This window comes from Nycticebus coucang, chromosome 2 (genome assembly GCF_027406575.1).
Source record: "Nycticebus coucang isolate mNycCou1 chromosome 2, mNycCou1.pri, whole genome shotgun sequence".
In the NCBI taxonomy this organism is placed as follows: domain Eukaryota; kingdom Metazoa; phylum Chordata; class Mammalia; order Primates; family Lorisidae; genus Nycticebus; species Nycticebus coucang.
In genome coordinates, this window is record NC_069781.1 from 23395785 (window position 1) to 23416627 (window position 20843).

The 20843-nt window shown below is 46.4% G+C and overlaps 1 protein-coding gene across 5 annotated transcripts in view; it reads left to right on the forward strand.

The window, feature by feature from the left end:
• Positions 1 to 252: 252 nt before the first annotated feature.
• Positions 253 to 20843, forward strand: part of WHRN (whirlin) — an 84944-nt gene continuing 64353 nt past the window's right edge. For 2 of the 5 annotated variants that reach the window (XM_053564760.1, XM_053564768.1), the window contains exon 1: positions 256 to 1618. In XM_053564760.1, the coding sequence (XP_053420735.1) occupies positions 1001 to 1618 (618 nt within the window). In that variant the 5' untranslated portion in view covers positions 256 to 1000. Of the gene's footprint in view, positions 1619 to 20843 lie in introns of all 5 variants that reach the window. The other 3 variants (XM_053564777.1, XM_053564788.1, XM_053564797.1) reach the window with 2 other exon arrangements.

The window sequence follows — 20843 nt, forward strand, 5'->3', positions numbered from 1 at the left end:
GGGGCGCTGTTTTTGAGCTCCTTCCGCGCTCTGCCCCTGGGGCTGGAGAACTAGGGGGTTCCTCCAACCCTACCCCCCACCCCCCACTTTCACCCCTTTCTTCCCTGGGTCTGGACTGTTTCACCCCGTCTCCAGGCAACCGCCAGGCGCGCCAGGCGGGACGTCATTTCCTGAAGAACCCGCTGGGGGACAGGGCGGGAGAGGGGGAGGGGCGAGGGGGCGGGACCAAGATTGGGTTGGCGACGGCGACGGCGTCGGAACTAGCTGGAAGACTCAGCCCCGGGCGGCTCAACAGTTCGGAAAGTCTGGGCTCGCAGTGGTGCAGCTCCGTCTGCGCCCGGGCGGTGCAGGGGCGCGGGGGTCCCCGGGCTGCCCCGGTCATGCCTCGCACTCCCTGCCGGACACCCGCGCGTCTCCATCGGCTGCGACCCTGGGGGTTCTGGGACTAGAGCAGCCTCCGCCCCAACTTCTTACTTTGGGGTCCCCCAGCCCGAGAGGAACTGGCGGCCTGGCTGGGGGAGCCCCGGGCATGGTGTGACGGGGCGGTCAGCTTTGCTGCGCCCCCCGCTCCAGCCACCCGTGGTCTCTGTGCCCTCCAGAATGTAGCTGCTCTCTCCGCGCCCCCGGGTCTTCAGCTGCAATCTCTGGCCTCCGGGCTCCAGGAGCCAACTCTTTATGCCCCACGACTCAGCTGTCTGTCGTCTCGGCGTTCCCCTGATTCCAGTTTCGTGACCTCCGCCGTTTTTGCGCCCCCCGCCCCGGACTCTAGCAGCGGTTTCCGCAACCTCCCGGGATTCAGCCACTGTTCCCGTACCCCCTACACCCAGTCTTCCAGCCTCCGTCTCCGCGTCTCCTGGGATTCAGCTCCGTTACGCGTCCCCCAAACCCAGACTCCGGCCGTGATCTCCGCTTTCCCCCGGATCCAGCTGTCGCGCCAGTGCCCGCGAGTGCCCCAGCACCCCACCACGCGCCCCGAGTCCGGCCGCGCATCGGCGGGGAGATGAACGCGCAGCTGGACGGCCTGTCGGTGAGCTCGTCCTCCACCGGCTCGCTGGGCTCCGCAGCCGGGGCGGGCAGCGGCGGGGGCGCGGGGCTGCGGCTGCTGTCTGCCAACGTGCGCCAGCTGCACCAGGCACTGACAGCGCTGCTGAGCGAGGCGGAGCGGGAGCAGTTCACTCACTGCCTGAACGCGTACCACGCGCGCCGCAACGTCTTCGACCTGGTGCGCACCCTGCGAGTGCTGCTGGACAGCCCGGTCAAGCGGCGCCTGCTGCCTATGCTGCGTCTGGTCATCCCGCGCTCCGACCAGTTGCTCTTCGACCAGTACACCGCGGAGGGCCTCTACCTGCCCGCCACCACCCCCTACAGGCAGCCCTCTTGGGGCGGCCCCGACGGCGCGGGGCTGGGGGAGGTGCGCCTGGTGAGCCTGCGGCGTGCCAAGGCCCACGAGGGCTTGGGCTTCAGCATCCGCGGGGGCTCGGAGCACGGCGTGGGCATCTACGTGTCGCTGGTGGAGCCTGGCTCCCTGGCTGAGAAAGAGGGGCTGCGGGTCGGGGACCAGATTCTGCGCGTCAACGACAAGTCCCTAGCCCGAGTGACCCACACAGAGGCCGTCAAGGTAGGCCTGTGGTTTGGAGAGGAGTTCTGGACAGAGTACAGGTGGTGTAAAGGAGCTTCTTCAGTGGCTCCATGCTGTGTGTCCCTAGGCAAATCACTTAACCTTTCCGGGCTTTATTCTTGACTTCAAAATGGGAATATTTAGTTTGTGGAGTGAATAGATGCCAAGCACTGAAAATGTAGTGATTCACAAGACAGACAGACCTTGCACCTCCTGGGAACTTAAAGACTAGTGCAGAAGACAGTATCAAATACCAGAGCCAATGCATGATCAAAAAGTGTGAAAAGGGCTGTGGATTCTTAAGAGCAATTAAAAGAGATAAAGACTTTGCTTGGCATAAATATAAATGTTAGTAATCAGTAGGTGCCACCCCTCCACCCTCCCACCTCCGCTATTGTTGTTGTCCTGTAGGTTTTTGCCTTTTGAAAGAAAGTTTTGTTGGCTCTTAAGTGGCCTGAGGAGACTGGGTGATCCACAAAGCTCTGGCCTGACCCTGCTGTTTCCTGGACCAGGCAATGAGTCACTTGCCCTCTTAGAACCTCTTGTTCTCCACTTGGAAAATAGGGCGACTGGACCAGATAAGTGGTCCCCAACCTTGTTGAAAATGAGGCTCCTGCCAGAATGTCAAAAATAACCCCACTCTTCCAGCCCCTGTGAGAGTATTTGTACTTATTGTGTCTGTTAATTGAGAAAAATAACCTCATGACAATAGGCTTCCAGGAATTTAATCAAGCTGTTTAAAGGAGTGTGTGTGCTCGCAAATCTCACAGCACAAGGCTATTGAAAACCAGTTAGACCATGAGATGGATAGTGTTTGGTTCTACTGGTGGATTCAAGGACCCTTGCAGGCACTCAGCTCCATCCCTACCCCTACCCCTATGTATACAGTGAAGAATTTGGGGGCAAAGGAACATCAGCTGCTGATGCAGAGGAATGCTTCTCAGGGGGTGGGGCCGACCTATGACCTGGCCCTGCGTCCTGGTCTTCCTAAGTGTAGGTTTTGAACTCTAGTGAGGGCTACTGGGAACCTCCTAGTCAGCAGAGGGCCCTGGCTACTTCCTGTAGGCTATTCAGTGACCTGTGACCAGGTGAGTCTTGAGCCAATTTCCTGACCGTGCACCTAGGACACCGCCATCTCATCTCCGACCTTGGCTTCCCTTATTTGTTTCCCACCCCATCCACCCCCTCAGGGAGGCCCCGTGGTTTTCAGAAACTTCTTTGCTGGAAATAGGCCAAGGGTTTTTAGTGTTCCAGGGTGCAACGGGCAGAGCTCTTTGTGAGTTTCCATGCAACAATTCTCCTCTCTGTCTCCTTCCCCTGTATCAGTCTTTCCCCTTTGTCTAGCATTCTATGTATTTATAAAGAAATAGTACATTAACCTTGGCCCTGAAAAATCTAGAGTTCCCAGATGATAAATTTATGCTCTAAAGATACTGGATTCACATGGTCATTTATAAATATGGATTCAATTTTAGTAGCAATTTAAAAAGACTTGGGTAACTTAATCATCACCAGTTGATAGGCTTTGGAAAGGCCGTTAGTTAACCTGGACAATAAAAACATTGATTCATTTTGCGGCCCAGACCCAGCCATACTGTAAGGATCCAGCAGGGTGGCTGTGCATTCAGTTTACCAGCAGGACTCCCCACCCTTGCCCCATTTTGTTGATTGGGCTCTACATCTTCTGTCTGCATCTCCCTGAACAACATCAAGGTGCTGTTAAGCTGTGACTCAGAGCAGCACCGGACTTAACTCGTTTATTTACTCTGTTGCTTCCAGAGTAAAACCTGAACTCTCCATGTCATAGTTTTTGAAGCCAGAGAGCCCGAGAAAGAATACTTGCCGGCCAGGGAGAGGTTGATAGGAGCAGCGGTGTCCTTGACCCGTAGGAGCCTGTGGCCCAGGAGCCTGTGTGAGCTGAGCGCCCTTGTCTCCGACTGTCATTTTTGCAACTGAGGCAGCTACTAAGACAGACGGAGCTCAAGCGTCAGAATTGCCTCTCTTCCGGGGCCATTGTCAGACGCTTAAACTGCCTGGGATGGATCCCTCAGAAACAACAGGCAAGATGAATGTTGCTTTGTTTCACATTAACTCCAAGGTGAAAACGAGACAGACTTTTCTTCAGTAGGTGGAATTTAAAACGGAGGAGGCGGAACTTAGTCCCTGAGGCCTGGGCCGGGTTTGCTCCTTGGGTAGATCATTTCAGGGACAGTTTAAAAGGACACCTAGAGAACTGTTGACACATTTCCACAAAATTAAGACTGTTAAGTCTTTTAACTGACATCCAGAAGGGGTCTCAGCTTATCTACTAGGCAAAAACTGCTCTTTCTCCACTGAGAACCCCTTTTTGTAAGCAACCAGGGTGTAAGGCACTGTGTCAGGGACGTTTTGGTAAAGGGGCATTATTGTTAACTAGACTTAAGACGTTATTCGTATTTCACCAGTTTTTCTGCATACATCCTTTTTTCTTTCTTAGGATACCACGTTGCATTTAGCAGAAGATATGTTTTCAATCTTAAAATCTTTATTTTTTTTTCTGTGATAGAAAAATAGGAAGAAGGGTCCTATGAGTATTCCAAAAGGAGAGATCAATTGTAAGCAAAATGAAATGAAATTTTAGCAATCAAGTTAATTAAGAGTTTATGAACAAGAGAGGATTGCCACTTGTTTTAAAGGGGCTTGAGCAGACAAAGTTGTTCCCATTTCTGTTTCTGACAAATCACGCATCCATTGTTACCCCCCAACAGTTCAGTGAGAATTTTCTCCTTCATCCACTGGGGCTCCTATACCTCTCTTGAAACCCATTTGCTAAATCTGCAGTGACAAGTCCAGATAAGGCAAGCCATTCGCTATTTGCAATTATGTTGAAATGTTTGATTTTTGAAAAATCTATCTCACTTGAACAGGAGCCAACTAATAATGATTTTTAAAGAAAAGTAGATCTTTCAAAGGTTTTCAGCCAAATACTCTTGATAAATTGGCCAAAGAGTTCACAGACCAGGGATGCTGCCTTAGACTGTGCTGCACACTTGCTGTGTGACCTTGGGCAAGTTGCTGATCCTCTCTGTGTGTCCCATGGTCGATGGGTCGGGGGCTGTCCAAGGTCCCTTCCAGCTCAGTCTGATTTGGTTTGGTATGTTCTGCACAGAAGGCGTTTAGAATGTCTAGTCTGATGTGTTCTGGTTCTTCTGAAGTTGCCTTCCTTTGAGGCAGGGTAAAGAAGGTTGGCTACGGAACTGGGAGACGAGACTCTTGGCTCTGCCAGGTAGCATGCTACTAAATCAGGAAATTGATGGATTACACACCATACTAACGAGCACTTGACTGCTATCTTTGACCCAAGAACATAAACCCTTGTGCTATTCCAGAGGACATGAGAAAATGACAATAGGATTCTGGCACAAACAGCACCACCCTAGGAGTGCTCAAAATCAAACTCAGTTACCTGCTTGCTTTCCTCATCCCCCGGTTATGAAAGTAGCAGAATGCAGGCTATCCAGGTATCAGTTTGAGGTGTGTGTGTGTTTTATCTCGATAAAAACTAAATGACTTACTCTGGTCTCAGCATCCCCATGGGTAAATCCAAGGAAAATATTAGAATTTTTGAAAGAGTCCAGAAGTTCAAAACTGTTACCCACCCTTTCATTTCATTAGAGCTATCACACCCTCCTTTCCTTTGTATGACAACCCAGGAGGAATCTGTCTCTATTAATATGTCATTATATTTGGTCCAGCACGTTCCATATGACATGAATGTCCTTTTTCCATTTTACATGGTTAGCTGAAGCCGTTACAAATGATTACCACTTCCAACTTTGTATCTGAAATGTAGCTTCTCCCTCTGGGCTGGTTCCTGTATTCCACTTTAGAAACCATAGGCGTGCACAGACTTTCCTCTTGCCCTGCATTCATCCTTGAGTCCTGTTAGTCCTGCCAACAATGACATGTGGAAGGAAAGCTCACTATTCACAAACGCTTTATGGAGTAGATGTTGGGTTGCTGCATATCCAGGGTGATGCGGTATATTGAGAGGGTCCATTTATTTAATTTAGTCTTGTATATTTAGTTGACTCAAACTGATACTCGAGGTTTTAGAAAATTTTGATACCTAGATAGGGCAAAATCCTTTCAACTGGTTATTTACTATTCAAAGAAACATTTTTGAGGGTAGAAGAAAATGCTTTTTTCTTTAAGAATCAATTCTATTTTGATAGAAGATTCTTGCCTCTTGACTTGAAGCTGGACATCAAAGAGATATAGAATCACTCCAGCACCAGTATCTTGTTTTTCTATCATTCCATTCTGCTAAAAAAAGAAAAAAAAAAAAGTGTTGTTTATTACTCCCCATAGATTCATCATTTGGATGGAACTGCGAAGATAAGTATGATCCTTTAACCCCCAACCAATTGGATTGTGTGTGTGATGCTGCTTGTCACCTCTGCCTGTCACATGTGGTACACAGCCTGTCTGCACCTGTCTGCACACAGCCCCTAGCACGAGTGCCTGTCTGCTCATGCTCAAGGCACATGCACATCTCCTTGGAGTCATAATCCCCCCTTCCGCCCTGCAAAGGGCTTTGCACTGAAGCAGGCATTCATAGCGGATTAGGCTCCAAGTGGCTCTCCAGAAAGGTTCTTACTACGACTGGAAGGGCAGCTTTTGGTCTCCACTGCTCAGGGACCCCAGACTAGTCCCTAGCCAGGACTAGAGAATCTGATTACAAAGAATGACAATAAATGGCTAGAGGTAGCTGGAGGTTGAAACACAAATCTTTCAAAACTGATTTTTTTTTTTAAGCTCCTAAACAGGAATGTGATATTAAGCCTGAGCTCACAGAGACTTCTAATTGCACCCCAGGGTCGGGTGATTTTTAAAATTTCTGTGCTGCTGACATTTCCCTTTTACTTTGACGGCCTGGCAGGTGGAAAGGGGTACTGGGAGTAGGAATCAAATGCATTTTCTCCGTTCTTTTCCTGTGCACTCCTGGTGTCAGCTGCAGGAAGCACTGTAAGGCTAGTGCATTTGTGATGTGGTTTTTTAAATAGACTTTTTATTGTTTAGAGCAATTTAGGTTCAAGGCAAAATTGAGCAGAAGGTACAGTGATTTCTCATATGCCCTCTGCTCCGTGTGTGCATAGCCATCCCATTTGCAACATCCCTCACCAGAGTGGTAAATCCATTAAAACTGATGAACCCATATACACCGATACATCCTTATCAATGAGGAGCTGTAGTTCACCTTGCACTGGCTTTTTAACTTTGCTTTCCTTGAAGAGTATTGGGAAGAGAGGAGACTGACATTAATGAGTGCCTACTATGTGCAGCTGTTTTGTCTTTCTCGTCCCATTTAATCTTTCCTAGGGAAGAAAAGAGTTGAGGAGATGAAATCAGTGAGCCCAAGGTCACCACTGGGATGTACCAAGAGTTGTGTAGCCCAAGAGTTGTGTAGTCAGCCTCCTGGAAGATAGTTCCCCTGCTGGAGGGCAGGCAAATGATGCATTTTGTGCCTGTTAAGAATCACCCAGAGACTGCATTTCACAAAGCCGGCGGGTGGGGGGGGGGGTCTGAGACCTACTCATCAAGGGGGGTTGGGAGGTGGTGTATCACAACCCATTCCATCATTTGTCCATGCATCCTCTAAGCAGCATTTACCCTGCCACAAGGCCATGGCTGGTACCTGGAAGTCAGAGATGAACAGCACACAGGTCTCCATCCTTGGGGAGGTCATGGGAGACATAGACCCATCCCTGGCCACCGGGCCCCAGCATTTTAAGTGCTATGACATCCTCAGGCCTAATGTATTCCTGCTAATCCATCCAAAGCAGCACTGCCACCCCACCCACCCCTCCATCCCTTTACCCAGTTTTAATTTCCTCCAGCCCACTCGTGACTACTAACAGGACATACTGCTGTTTATCGTCTGCTTCCCCCATTACAAGTATGCTCCATGAGAACCAAGATTTCATCTGCCAGGCTCATTCACATATCTCCAGCTGCAGGCACACAGTAGGTGTTTGAATAAATAAATGAATGGATAGAATGATCTTGCTTCCAATCCAGCACTGGTGAGTTCAGGATTCTCCAGCTCCTGTGGGTGGCAGCCTAGTGAACGCTGGATGGTAACATCTAGGAAGGCCAGAAGCTCTAGAGCAGGCGTCCTCAAACTTTTTAAACAGGGGGCCGATTCACTGTCCCTCAGACCATTGGAGGGCCGGACTATAGTTAAAAAAAAACAAACTGTGAACAAATTCCTATGCACACTGCGCATATCTTATTTTGAAGTAAAAAACAAAACGGGAACAAATAGAATTCACACTGCTTCATGTGGCCCGCGAGCCGCAGTTTGAGGATGCCTGCTCTAGAGTATACTACCCACCTGGCTGTGTGGCTGTGGGCAGTTCACATGACATCTCTGAACCTCCATCTTGGGAGCTGTGAAATGGGCATACGCACCTCCCACCTACGTCCTTTCCAAATGGCTGTGGGGATCAAATGCCTTATTAGGTGTGATAGCACTTGAAGCCTTTTGCTACTATTTTAATGAAAAGCCATTTTAAAAACGCGATCCATGCCTGGGTGGGCAATATCTTTTCCCACCCCCTGCAGTCCAGATCTACCCTATGAGACTCCTTCAGCTAGTTCATTTGTCACTTTGCTCTTAATTTTCAAGCCACATCCCCAGAAGTGGGTTATTTCAGCAGCCTGAGTGTGTCTGTGATTCCAAAATAGAATCATTTATGCATTCTGAAGCAATCAATGAACCAATTTTGGGTGAGATAACATCGTCTGTCTTTTTTTTTTTAACTGTTCAGGTTTCTAGCAGCCCCAGTATTCTGGGTGAAGGCTGAGTCCCCAGTAATCACAAGCGTGTTTAAAAGCTATTTTATTCTCTACCAAGAATGCATAAATGGATTTAGTTTTTCTTCCTTTTCAGCCCCAGAACCTTTGCTTCCTTTTCCCTTTGAGAATTTGTGCTCCTACTAAATTGGCTGGAGCTTTGCTTCAGTTGGCAGCCAGTTTTGTTAAGGTTGTTTCTCTCTCCCTCAGTTTCCTACCATCAGCATCCTCCCAACTTTCAATGCAAAGCAAGTACATCAGCCATTCATAAACAAGTCCCCAAATGTCCTCTTTCCCGGTTTCTAACCCTGCAGGCTACAGGGAAGAACACAGTAAAGTGACATCCAAAAGGGTGCCTCCAAATACACAGGTGATGGAGTCTTAGAAGTGGCAATTCACACATTAGCTTGTCTGAGAATTAACAAACACCCCAGGCCAGTCTTCCTAACTACTAAAGTTGGGGAAGCACCATCTTCCTTTAGGATTCCCCACCCCAACTCTGTTTGTCCACATAAAGACTTGACCAGCTCCTTAGCTGTTTGGGAGCAAGATTCCAGATGTGCAAAGTCAGTCGATACATTAGAAAATCCAAGAGATGAATTTTGGAGATAGACCTGGGTTCATCTGGCAGTGTTACTTGGCCATGGCCTTGGGCAGGTCCCTTTGCCTCTCTGTGACTCAGATATCCCTACCACCAAAGCTGACAGAGAGTTCTCCCCCAACAGGTCATCACTTCACATCAAAAGTCTGAGAATAGGGCAGTGGAGGTCCTGTTGCAAACATTGCGATGAAAAATGTTATCGACTGCATTTACTTGGTTTTGAAAGTCCTCTATTGTGCCTGCTTAGTGTTTTTGTTTTTTAAAGTGCCGTTGGAAGAAAGTATACCTGGACTCGGGGGCCCATGTGATCTGTCGTAGCTGTTTGAAATTGCAGAGTCATTTACTAAATGTAGTCAATATTCCCATGTGGACAGATTTTCTTTACAAACCTATTTGCTGCTATCTGGCTTATGGCGTCTGTATTTTTGCTTTACAGCAGTAATAAAGCCCAGTGGTTGAAGGGAATTGTGTGTCCCCACTTCTCTTCTGATTATCTGTGAGATCTTAAAAAATGTGGGGAGGCAGAGAATACAGACACATGGCCCAGAAGGTGACAGCGTTGCCCCCAGCATCGGCCACGTCCCTAACCTCAGCAGCATCCTTCCCTGATGGACTCTCCAGGGACCCTGATGGAGAGGGAGAAGAGGGGGCTATTTCCAGAGCCCATTAAAGCAATTAATGCAGATGAAAGCGGTGATTTGATAACATGGGCTTCTGCACTTAAAAAAAACCCAATCTGTGATTTATCTGAACCACATCTGCAATCGTGCGCTAAACCTCATTAAGCTGTTCCTGATAAAGAAAGAAAGGGGTCCAGCTTTTGGAAGTTAACTTCACGTGTAGGTCAGGGGAGGGGTTCTCCTACCATTTCTGTCCTCCTGTCCCATGTGGACAGGTGGCATCCTGCATTGTGTCTGGACCCAGTGTACCCTTTTCCTTTAGTTCTCTTCTTGTGCCTGCCTCCTCTCCCTCTTTGGGGAGCCCTAAACCTCCCAAATTTCTACCAGCTCTCTCTAGTCCTCCTCCAGGAGTCCCTTCAAATCTTGAGATTTTTACTTCAAAGGTCAACATACACATACAGATCTTCCTCCAATTCTTTCTCTGCTTCCCTGGATGTCTGAATCTCCATCCATCTGCTAGCCTTGCTGTCTCTGCGGAAGATCTGTGTCTCCTTTTAGTGTAGGTATTCATTTTTTATTTATATTTTCACCTCTTCTCCAGTATTAGGAATCTCTTTATTTGCTCTGGAAATCCTGGCTCATTTCCAGCCCTCTGATGGTGGTTCCTCCTTTCCCCCTCAAATCACGGACTTCTCACAAGTCAATGACCCTGGCCTGGTCTTCTCTGCTCTCTCCCTTGGTGACTGTACCAGGCCTGGCCTCTCCCCAGCACTTTTCATACCATACTTCCCCCGGTCCCTGCCATCTCTACCATCACTGCAGAGCTGCAGCGGCTGCTCCCCCATCTGTCTGTCTCCTGTCTCGCTCATCTGTGCGCCAGTCCGTTCTCCATCCCGGAGGTGGCAGGGTGCACTCTAAATGTGTATCTGGTCAAGCTGATCAATCCGCACACAGACCTGGAACGCTGCGCTTGAGCTGGGAGCCTGCAGGGCAGAGGCCAAGCTCCTCAACCTGGCATTTGGGCTGCCCTGATCCAATCGCCTTTTATCTGCTGACAATCCTTTTCCCAAATCGAGTCCACACTTGGCCAGACCAGCAGCATGCCCTCTTCTGAAACAAGGCTTCTGTTTTCTGCCCCTGTGCTGCCCACAGGACAGTAGGTCCAACCTCAGTGCACGCTTCCCAGCTGACCTGCCCACCCAGCCACTGCCCCCATCTCGGGAATCTTCTTTCCTGCCCTGTCACTTGGGCCACGATAATATATTCCCTGGTGATTTCTTTGTTGCTTGCCGAATGATAATAAACTTTGAATGTAGGGCTTGCAAAGACCACACACTGTTCTTTGTACTTTGTATGTATAAACTAATATAAACATCAAAACAGCGTCATGAAGTTCAAGGTAGGTACCACGGTTACCGCTTTGTTTTGTGAAATTACCAAGTTTGTCACTTGCCTGTTGCCACAAAACCAGAAAGTGGCAGGATTTAACCTAGGTTCTGTGGACTTGAGGGCCTGTATCTTTACACCCATAGTGGCGAGAGAGACACCCTGTAGTGCCTGAGCCTGGGCCCTGAGGCCAGAGTCTCTGGGTGTCTAACCCTGGCTCTGCCTCTTGGTAGCTGTCAGGTCTTGAAAAAGCTTCTTAACCTCTCTGGTGCTCAGATTCCTCTTTGTGAATAACAGTAAAATGGCAGGTAAGTTACTTCACTGTTCAGGTTTCTTATCTCTAAAGTGGAGATACGAATGACCATTCAGGGAAAGAATTGAAGTGTGAACTTTTGATGATCACCTGTGTGCAAACTGCTGTGTTAGGGTCATTTTCCTACAAGATGATGCCCCTGGTGGCACTGTAGAATACAAAGAGACAACATGTGTAAGATGCTTACAATACTTAGGACATTAATAAGTATCCCCACGGTGGGAAATCTTCTGTGTGATGTCACGAGCTCTGCGTGGGTTTCGTGTGTGTCCCTCACTGACCTTAGCCCCCCAGGAGAGGAAACAGAACCAGAAGTGACTCGCCATGGACACAACAGGACCAGCTCTTCTGCCTCCAAAGTGCATGCTCATTGCCACGGCTTTCGCTGCCTCTAACAGGCAAGCGAGGTATGTGGCCCAGTGAGGTGCTGGCAGGAGCAGAGGTTCAGTAAATACACATTTCCTCCCTGAGTTTGTTCCTGGCATGAAATGTCATTATAGCCATTTGATGAGAAAACTCAGAAGGAACCAGAATGCCCTGGCTAGGGCCACCCTGCCCTTTCCCAGGCACACTCTGTATCTTATTGATTAGAGATCAGGGGCAGAGGTGGCACTGGGCACTTTTTCCTTTCCTTTTTTCTCTTCCTTCTTTGTTGTCTCTTTCACCAGTCATGACCTTTGTCAGATTTTTATTTCAGACATTGTCTGTGGAAATACCCTGATAGTTAACTGTGACCTCAACTCAACCCCCCTTGAAATAAACTGGTGGTTGGTGAAATCATCTCATTGAATGACCGAGTCTGAATTCATCAACACTACCAGATCAGCTCATTTTGAGGATGAAAGCAGGGTCTTTTCTGGGTCTCAGGTAAAAGGCTGGTGGTCATCAACCCTGTCCAGACTGGACAAGTTAAAAGGTCATTGTGTTCGGTTCATAGGAAACATGGGGCGTAGAGGGATCTGCCCCTGTGGGTGTGTTTCCTTCTTTTTAAAAATGATTTAAGCTATATGGGCTCAATTTTTAAAACGTGGACAGCCCAGGAAAAAAATGATGAAAAACAAAACTCATTGATAATCCCACCCTCCCACCTACCCAGAAGTAATCACTGTTGACAATTTGAGAGCATCTGTGTTTACACTGGATAGTCTCTACAAAACTGCCATTCTGAGCAAAGTTATCTAGCCTGATTCTTTTACCAGGCAATGTATCATGGCTGTTTTCCCACCTTGATAAATGTTTCTAGAACACAATTTTTAACAATTGCATAATATATTGTAGTGAAGAGGTACATGATTTATTTAACCAATTTCTTCTTGTTGGACAGTTTGTTTTTTAAATATTATCCATATTGCTGCTTTAAACATTCTTGCCCGTTAATCTTTAAGTGTGTCTCTAATAATTCCTTGGGCTGTCTTTCTAGAGGTGGCTTTGGCTTGGGGAAGAGGCATAATTTTAAGGCTTTTGATTAACTGTTGCCAAACGGCTGTTGGAAAGGAATTTGTTTTCTTTATAATCCATCCTACCAACATTTAACAGTGTTTGAGATTCTTCATTTTTCTCTAGCTATGCCAACACCGGATATTATATTTCTTTTCCATTTTGCCAATCTGATAGACAAAAAGTATCCTATTTTTGCCAGTCTGATAGACAAAAAAGTATCCCATTATTTTAGTTTGCATAATTTAAATAGTGAAGTTGAACACTTTTACATATTTATTGTTTGTACATAAGTATTTACACATGTATATTTGGTATATGAGTTATTGATATCCTATGCCCATTTAATGACAAGAGTCTTACATTTTGATGTCACCAAATCTATCATTCTTTTTCTTCCTGATATCTTATGAGTAGGTTTTTTAGGAAATAGTTGATTCATCCATCTTAAATTCAGATTCTTCAGTGTGAGGTTGTATTAAGTTGGAAGCCCATCACCTTTTCAACTGAGAATGTTCAGAAAGTGATAAGAGACAATGATATAAAAGAGTCTGGGAGGACAATAACCCCCATCAATATACAGATCTACTCAAGAAGATGGTATTGGTATAAACAAATATCCCTGATGGATCTGTGTGCTTTGCACATCAATCCTGGACAGCAAAACACGCCATTGCAAACCCATCGGGGCTCATCTCTTAGTGATTATATTTACAATTCCTAGAATCTTGTTAGTTCTTCCTTAAAGAAAAAAATAGAATAAAGAGACAAAATTTAAAAGAACATTTATAAAGCAGTTTACTTAAATTATAAGAGACTAAAAGCTAGGATTAGAGGATAATTGAAGAATTGCATTAAAAAGGAATCAATATCTTTCTGGAATGTGCTCTGTCCTAGTTTTGTGAGTTGTTTTGCAAAGGGGTGGACATTCTGTGACTTTCTTGCAGATTTCTGGTAGCATTATCCCCAAGGTCAAGACTCTTTTTCCCTTTCTTTGATTGTTCATGTTTTTCCTTTTCACAGAGCCTAAACATTCAGGAACAATGATAGTGGAGAGCAGGGGCTCAAAATGTCAAGTCCCTATTACGCCCCTGAGATCCCAGCGTTTCCAGTAAGGGAGCCAAGGTTTCTTTCTGCATCTTCACACTGAGCCCTTGGAGAAGGTCAAACGCATAAAGAATAGGAGGTAGAAGGGATGAATGCTTTATTATTATTATTTTTTTTTTTTAAAAAAAACTTACCCTGTAAGGCCCAAATTAAAGGCAGATTTAAAGAGCCGTAAAGAAAACCAAAAAGAGGAGAAGAAGATAACTCCATTCCCATCCTACCCAGTCCATTTCTTCACTCTCTCCCCTGGCCTTTTGTCCCATTCCCTCAATTGTTGAATCATCCACTTCCTTGCTTTTCTGTTTCAACATATATTGTCATGCTGTGTCATGATCTTTCTGCTGAGAGCTGAGATGCATTTCAGGGAGGGGGTCTTGGAAGGGCTCTCACAGCTGCCCTGCCATCCAGTTGATTTACCTTGGGATGTAACAGCTCAAGGAAGCGAGATGACCACACAGAGCTGGAGCAGGTGGGCCACCTCGTGGCATAGCTGTGCCCCGGGTCCCGGCCCCTTGGCAGGTGCACAGATGTTGGAGATGCTACTGTGAAGCCACAGTTGTTTGAGAAATAGTGAATTCTCTCTCACCAGAGCGTTACCCCGGTATGTCATCATTCCAAAAGAATACAGAAATAATACTTTTTTGACTTTTTTTAATACATGTACATGTGTTTATTTGGTTTCTACTTTTTGCCTTCACAAAATTAAAGAGGCTTAAAATTGAATAACAATAACTATGTTTAAGATAAGGACTGGAAACAAAAACCTTGTAAAGAACGAACGAAGATAAATACCATCGGAACAGAAATCAGTTTTTTTTTTTGACTTTTTAAAAAGGAAATATTTACAAATGGCATGTGTTGTTAGACTAGACTCAGCAGCTGCAAAGCAGCTCTGAAGAGTGGATAGAGAGGTAGGGGGAGAAAGCAGTTACTGCCCAGACATCAATAAAAAGTATTTCTGCCTCTACACCTAGAGATGTATCTACACCTAGAGATGTGCTTAGATCAAGGTATTTATTCATCCACTTGGCATTCGGTATGTTGAGCATCTACCATGTGAATGGTGAGGTTTAACATCCTCTTTAAACTCTATATAGCTCATTAACTTATTTGTTAATATGTTTATAATTAATATTGCTGCTTAGGTAAAAAAAAAAATGGAGTGAATTAACCTGAAAAGCACCTCATTAGAAAGGTAATGGAATAAAGAATGATGCTGGAAAGTATGTGTGTGGGTGTCCTTGACAGGAGCAGTATTTCATCTCTAAATTGAATTCTGAGCTTCCTAGCAAACAAGGCAAAAAGAGAAATTTATTTAAATTATTTCTATTTCACTAGCGAAATCACTGGTGCTTCGGGAGAGGTAAAATTCCTTGTTCATGGTCAATTCCTTGCATTTTCTTCACTGTTTCTCATTTTATGAGGAGGCACTTACCACCTCCAAGGTGTTCTATTTATTGCTACATTACAGATCAGGTTGTAAGAATTTCTTGCCTTTCTGGTCAGTTGAGAGAGGTCTACATAAAATAATCACTTGTTTAAGTAAGTATGTTGAGATGTGTACTTTCAGGAACAGGAGCAGCATGTGCAAAGGACTGAAGTGGAAAGAGCTTAGAGTACTTGATCCTGTACAAAAGCTCAGGTGGCAGGCAAGAGACGAGGTCGGCCAGACAGCAGGGCTGGCCACGTGGGCCTGAGACGCACTGCAGGGAGTTTGCATTTTACATCAGAAGCTGTGGGGAGAGTTTGTAGCAGAGAAGAGCCAGGGTCCGCTTATATTTTAAAAGGACTCACTCTCTGCTGCAGAGAGTGGTTGGGGCCCAAGAGAGGAGGCAGGGAAGCTGTTGCAGTTTAGTGGTCCCTATAAGAGGTAATTAACACAGATAGAAATGGTGCAGATGGAAGGCGTTCTGAAGACAGTGCTACTAATTAGGGCTTCACTTTCTCGAGACGTGAAAATATGCCACTGGTGTGGGGAGTCCACAGCACCATTTTCTGTCCTTCCTGAAGGGAGGGCTGAATGGGGAGGGACTTTTAAAGCCCATTTGCCTGTGCTCGTATCTGCTTAGGGTTCAAGAGTCTGAGGGGCTCTCATTTGTTTACAGCCTGTAACTCCCACGTCCTCTTTAAAAACCCTCTGCTTGTCTGTCTTGGGCCACGCTGCAGGGTTGGCCTGGTGTTATCTGAATCCCTTTGAACAACTGGTGAGAGGGCGGTAGGGAGAAGTGGGAGGGGACATGAGTTGGGGGAGTTCAAGATTTATATCCTTACCCTCTCTGTAACCTTGCATTAGAGACTCTGCCACCTTGAGTCTCTTTTTTCATCTGTGCAGTGGGAAGAATAAACATGTGGTCATCATTGTAATTTTACTGTTACTAATGTCAGCCCCCATTTACCAAGCACCTTCTGGGTATCACACCCAGTGTAAGATGCTTTGCATACGTTTTCTCACTCATCCTCATCTGGTTCACACGATAACCCATGAGCTTAGGCATTAATAGCCTTATTTAATAGATGAGGAAGCTGAGGCCCAGAGAGGTTAAACAACTTGTCTGAAGTCTCAAAACTAGGAAAGGGTGGATCATTGTTTTGGGAACAGCTTTCCTGCCATTGGAAAACTCTTAAGGGGGTCCCCACTCTAAGACACCACCAGGTTATTCATTTTATTTTGGTGGTTTGCAAGAATTTAGAGCCCAAGATTTAGCTCCCAGATGAAGTTGGAAGATTTGCCTAAACTGGGAGGTTTCTGAAGCCTGTGGAAGAAAACAGAGTGAGCCCTGCCTTGGGAGAAGACCATTGGGTGGTCCTCACCCAGCCCCATCCAGTGCTGGGATTCAGGATCTGTGTAGGCCCAAGTGGTATAGTGCTGCCCCCTGCAGATGTTTATGGGAACTACAACAGGGATGGCGGTGTGCCCTAGAGGATAACTTCCCAAAGAAATGTGGCTGTGCATGAATAGACACACTGCTTGCCGCCTTAGAAATTCCACTTTTCTGTAGAGCATTACATGCACCTGTGCTCCAAGATAGCATGTAAAAGGATGTCAATTGCAAGTGTTTGTGCTGGCAAAACACAAGAATCAACCTAAATGTCCATTGATAGGGGAGTGAGAATTCAATGGCAGTGAGTCCCTGACAGAGGACAGGAGGTAGTGTGGGAAGAGATGAGCTTAATGTCATTAGAGTGGTGAAGAAAGATCCTTAAAATAGGTTATTTGGCTGGGAAAAAAAGAGGGAGTAGAAAGTATTCAATATGAGTCGATTTATGTAAAAATCAGGTGATAGTTTTACATAGGTACATACACATGTTTATAAAATGTAAGAACAAGTCAAGAGGGACAGACACCCAAATGTAACAGTGGTTACCAAGGATGGTGGGTTGAGACTTCCACTGTGGGGTCTGGGTTCTCTATAACACCTAACCCTTTTATAGTTCTTACTTATGTTCCAGATATTAAATACTTTGTATATATTAATGAATTTAATCCTCACCAGGTGAAATAATGTCACTGTTTTTGGTTGGGCATTATCGAGTTAAGTAACTTGCCCAAGGTTGTGGTTGGCAGGTGGGAATTACTGCTTCAGCGTTTCTCTCTAGATTCCATGTGTATCATGGTACACGCTCACATCAGTGTGGAGAAGCATGGGCTGCCTGACTCTAAGTCTCATGGGCTGCTCTTTCCATGCCCTGGTTTGAACAGATTCTGGGGGGTACCTGGCATATAGAAAGCTCATTAAATATTCTGTTGGGTAAATAAATGGGTAAATAAATGAATGAAAAGGAAGTTATATAGGAAACAACATGAAATATGCCCCAAGAAACTTATCATACTAAAGACAGGATTATGAATGTGACTCAGAGTTATAGCATAGAGGGCAACCAAATTATAGAAGCGTGATGGATGCTCTCAGAAGACAGAGCTACAATCTGGGAAGGTTTCCTGGAAGCTGTGGGAAAGGCGCTGAATGTTAAAGGCAGGGCAGATATAAGGAAGTGTGGATTAAAGAAAAGAAGAATGTTTCTTTCTTTCTTTTTCTTTCCTTTTTTTTTTTGAGACAGAATCTCACTCCATTACCCTGGGTAGAGTGCTGGGGTGTCATCATAATTCACAGCAGCCTCAAACTCTTGAGCTCAGGCAATCCTCTTGCCTCAGCCTCCCAAGCAGCTGGGACTACAGGAGCCCGCTACAATGCCCAGCTAGTTTTTCTATTTTTAGTAGGGACAGGGTCTCACTCTTATTTAGACTGATCTTGAACTCCTGAACTCAAGCAGTCCACCCATCTCGGCCTCCCAGAGTGCTAGGATTACAGGTGTGAGCCACCATCCCCAACCAGAAAAATGTTTCTTAAGAGAGGACAGGAGGAATGGCTAGAGTTGCTCATGTATTTTGTGTCCACCTTGATTTAGAGAATTTCTGAGGCTTGTGTTTGGGAGAAGGAGCTGGCAGGCTCAGGAAGGGACTTAGCATGAATTTAGTAACTACTACATGTTAGGTACTATACAAATAGTCTACCTCAACTTAATAATCCTTGTTGCTTTTTAAATGCAGAAGCAGGCACAGAGAGGTTAGGTAATTTTCTCAGTGTTACAAAGCAAGTCATCAGCAGAGCACAGATCACTGCTCAGTGTGTCTGACCGCAAGCCCCAGAAAGTCAAGGAGAAGAACAAGAGTACATTGTCCTTCCCTCCTTTCCAGATCACTAACCTGCATCTTAGATGCTCTCCTTCCTGAAGTGGAGAATCTCTGTTCCCAAAAAGAACAGAGACACCCTTGCCCCTTGAGGCCGGTGCCTGAAATGAGCTGGTGAATCACCATTATGTGTCCTTACTTGGGACTTGTTCGGAACACTTCTTCAGCATATGTTTCTCAGCACAGTAATCTGATAGTCTTGTGACCTTGTGGTTTACTTCATGCTTGTACTTGGTGCACGCCTTGAAACACAGAAGCGTACTTGCGTTATGCTGTGTTAATACAACCCATTCGTCCCCACACCGTGACACTCTCCGGTCTGCCTCACTCCTCTGCTGAACAGAGACTCTGTCAGCCTGATCTGTGATTGTGGGGCTTCAGAGACAACTCCAAAGAGCTGAGTGAGGCATATTTGCCTCCTGAGAGCATTAATCCAAGTAACAGGTTATTAAGTTTGAAGACATAACACATATAATTTACATTTCCATAATCATAATGTGCTGCCTGGATCGTCATCTGGTGATGGATAGCATCTCAGCCATGCCATCTGCCGGGTCAGATCGAGATTTCTCTATGATCCGAGGTGGTGGAATGCCCCAGGGTTGAATTTCGCCAGTGAACCCATAATGATAAACAAGGGAATAGAGCACTCTGATGACTGCCCCGGCCCTGCATTGGGCCCTGTCTGAACCTTAACTTTTTTTCTTCTTAGCTGTAGCTCATAGTATTGCTAAATGACAGGCATTGTGCTAACAGGGCTCCTGTACCTGGAGAGAGAGTGAAGTTATGATCTCCATTTTGCAGGAGACAGATGGACAGAGAGGTTTGGTAACTTACGTGAGGTGGCACAGCTGACAGGCGGTCGATTTGGGAAGACTTGCCCACTTGCCATGGTGGGAGAGGCGCACACAGGTAGAGCTTGCAGGTTGCTCTAATGTGATCCACCCTCTGTAGGCAGCTGTCTCCAAAGAGCAAGGACACAGCCATGACCCCATCTGAGGGGCAACCTCCTGGCCTTCAAGGCCCTTCAAAGTTCTGCTACTGCCATGGACAGTGCTGAGTTGGGGTGTGCATCCTGCCATGCCTCAGGTTCTCCATCTGCCCTTCTGGTATTCTCTTAAACACTGTGGAATCTTAAAGCCCCAAGTTCTGGACCAGGTTCAAGGATCTGCTTCAGTGACCAGGTAGCAACAAGAGCCAGCACAGTTTGAGTGCTCATTCCTGAGATGGGAGAGACTGAGGACAGTCCCCCAGGGGTCAGGAGCCTGGCAGGCCCAACCCTCAGGCCTGCCAGGAGTCCATGCATGGATGTCCCAAAGCACTGACCTCCATGCTATAATGACCCTTGACTACCGTGCAAGTAAACATAGCTGGTCCTTCTACCTGCAGCCCTGGAGCAGGGAGACATAGAAATTTAACTGGGGGAAGAACCTTAGCAAACACTTGTCTTACCTGCTTATTGCCAGAAACCGAGCCTAGCAAAGGGAGGAGGTAGCCCAGATCACCAGCAAGCCAGGAGGTAGCCCAGGTCACCAGGGCATAGCAGGGGTGTGCCTGGGCCTCTTGCCTCACGGGCCAGAGCTTTCTCGTTTGCCCTGCTGCCTGCAGCTGCTGGTGATTGAGGTTCGCTCTGGTGAGGGAGGTAGAATGAATGGGCTGGTGTACCTAACCGTGAGCAAAGACTCGCCATGCCCCAGATGGCCTGAACCTCAGGGATAAAGGCAGCAGTGGTAATTGAGTGTGGAAGGCCGGCGGAGTCACTGTTGGGCAAGAAGCAGCCAGCTTTCTTTAGGAATGAGCTCCTCTGTTTAATGATGTCCTTTAGAATAAGAGCAAACAATTGTAAAGATGGAGGCAAAAAAGCATTGGACTTTAGACTCCCCGCTTCCCCTTCCTCTGTGAGACATACACAGATTCTAGTTATATTAAAGAGCAGCAGATTTGGGAGGCTGAGGTGGGTCGATCATTGAGGTCAGAAGTTCAAGACCAGACTGCAGTAACAGAGTGAAAGTCTGTCTCTAAAAAAAAAAATTAAAAATTAACCAGTGGTATATGCCTATAGCTTCAGCTACTTGGGAGCTGAGAAAATAGGGTCACCCTGGGTGATAGAGCAAGACCCTGTCTCCTAAAAAAAGAAAAAGAGAAAAAGCAAGGGGTGAAGCCATTCCCAGGGGATGTCAACGGCCACTGCACCAAGCCTGTGTAGATGTTGAAAATGGGTCTCAGGAATCTTG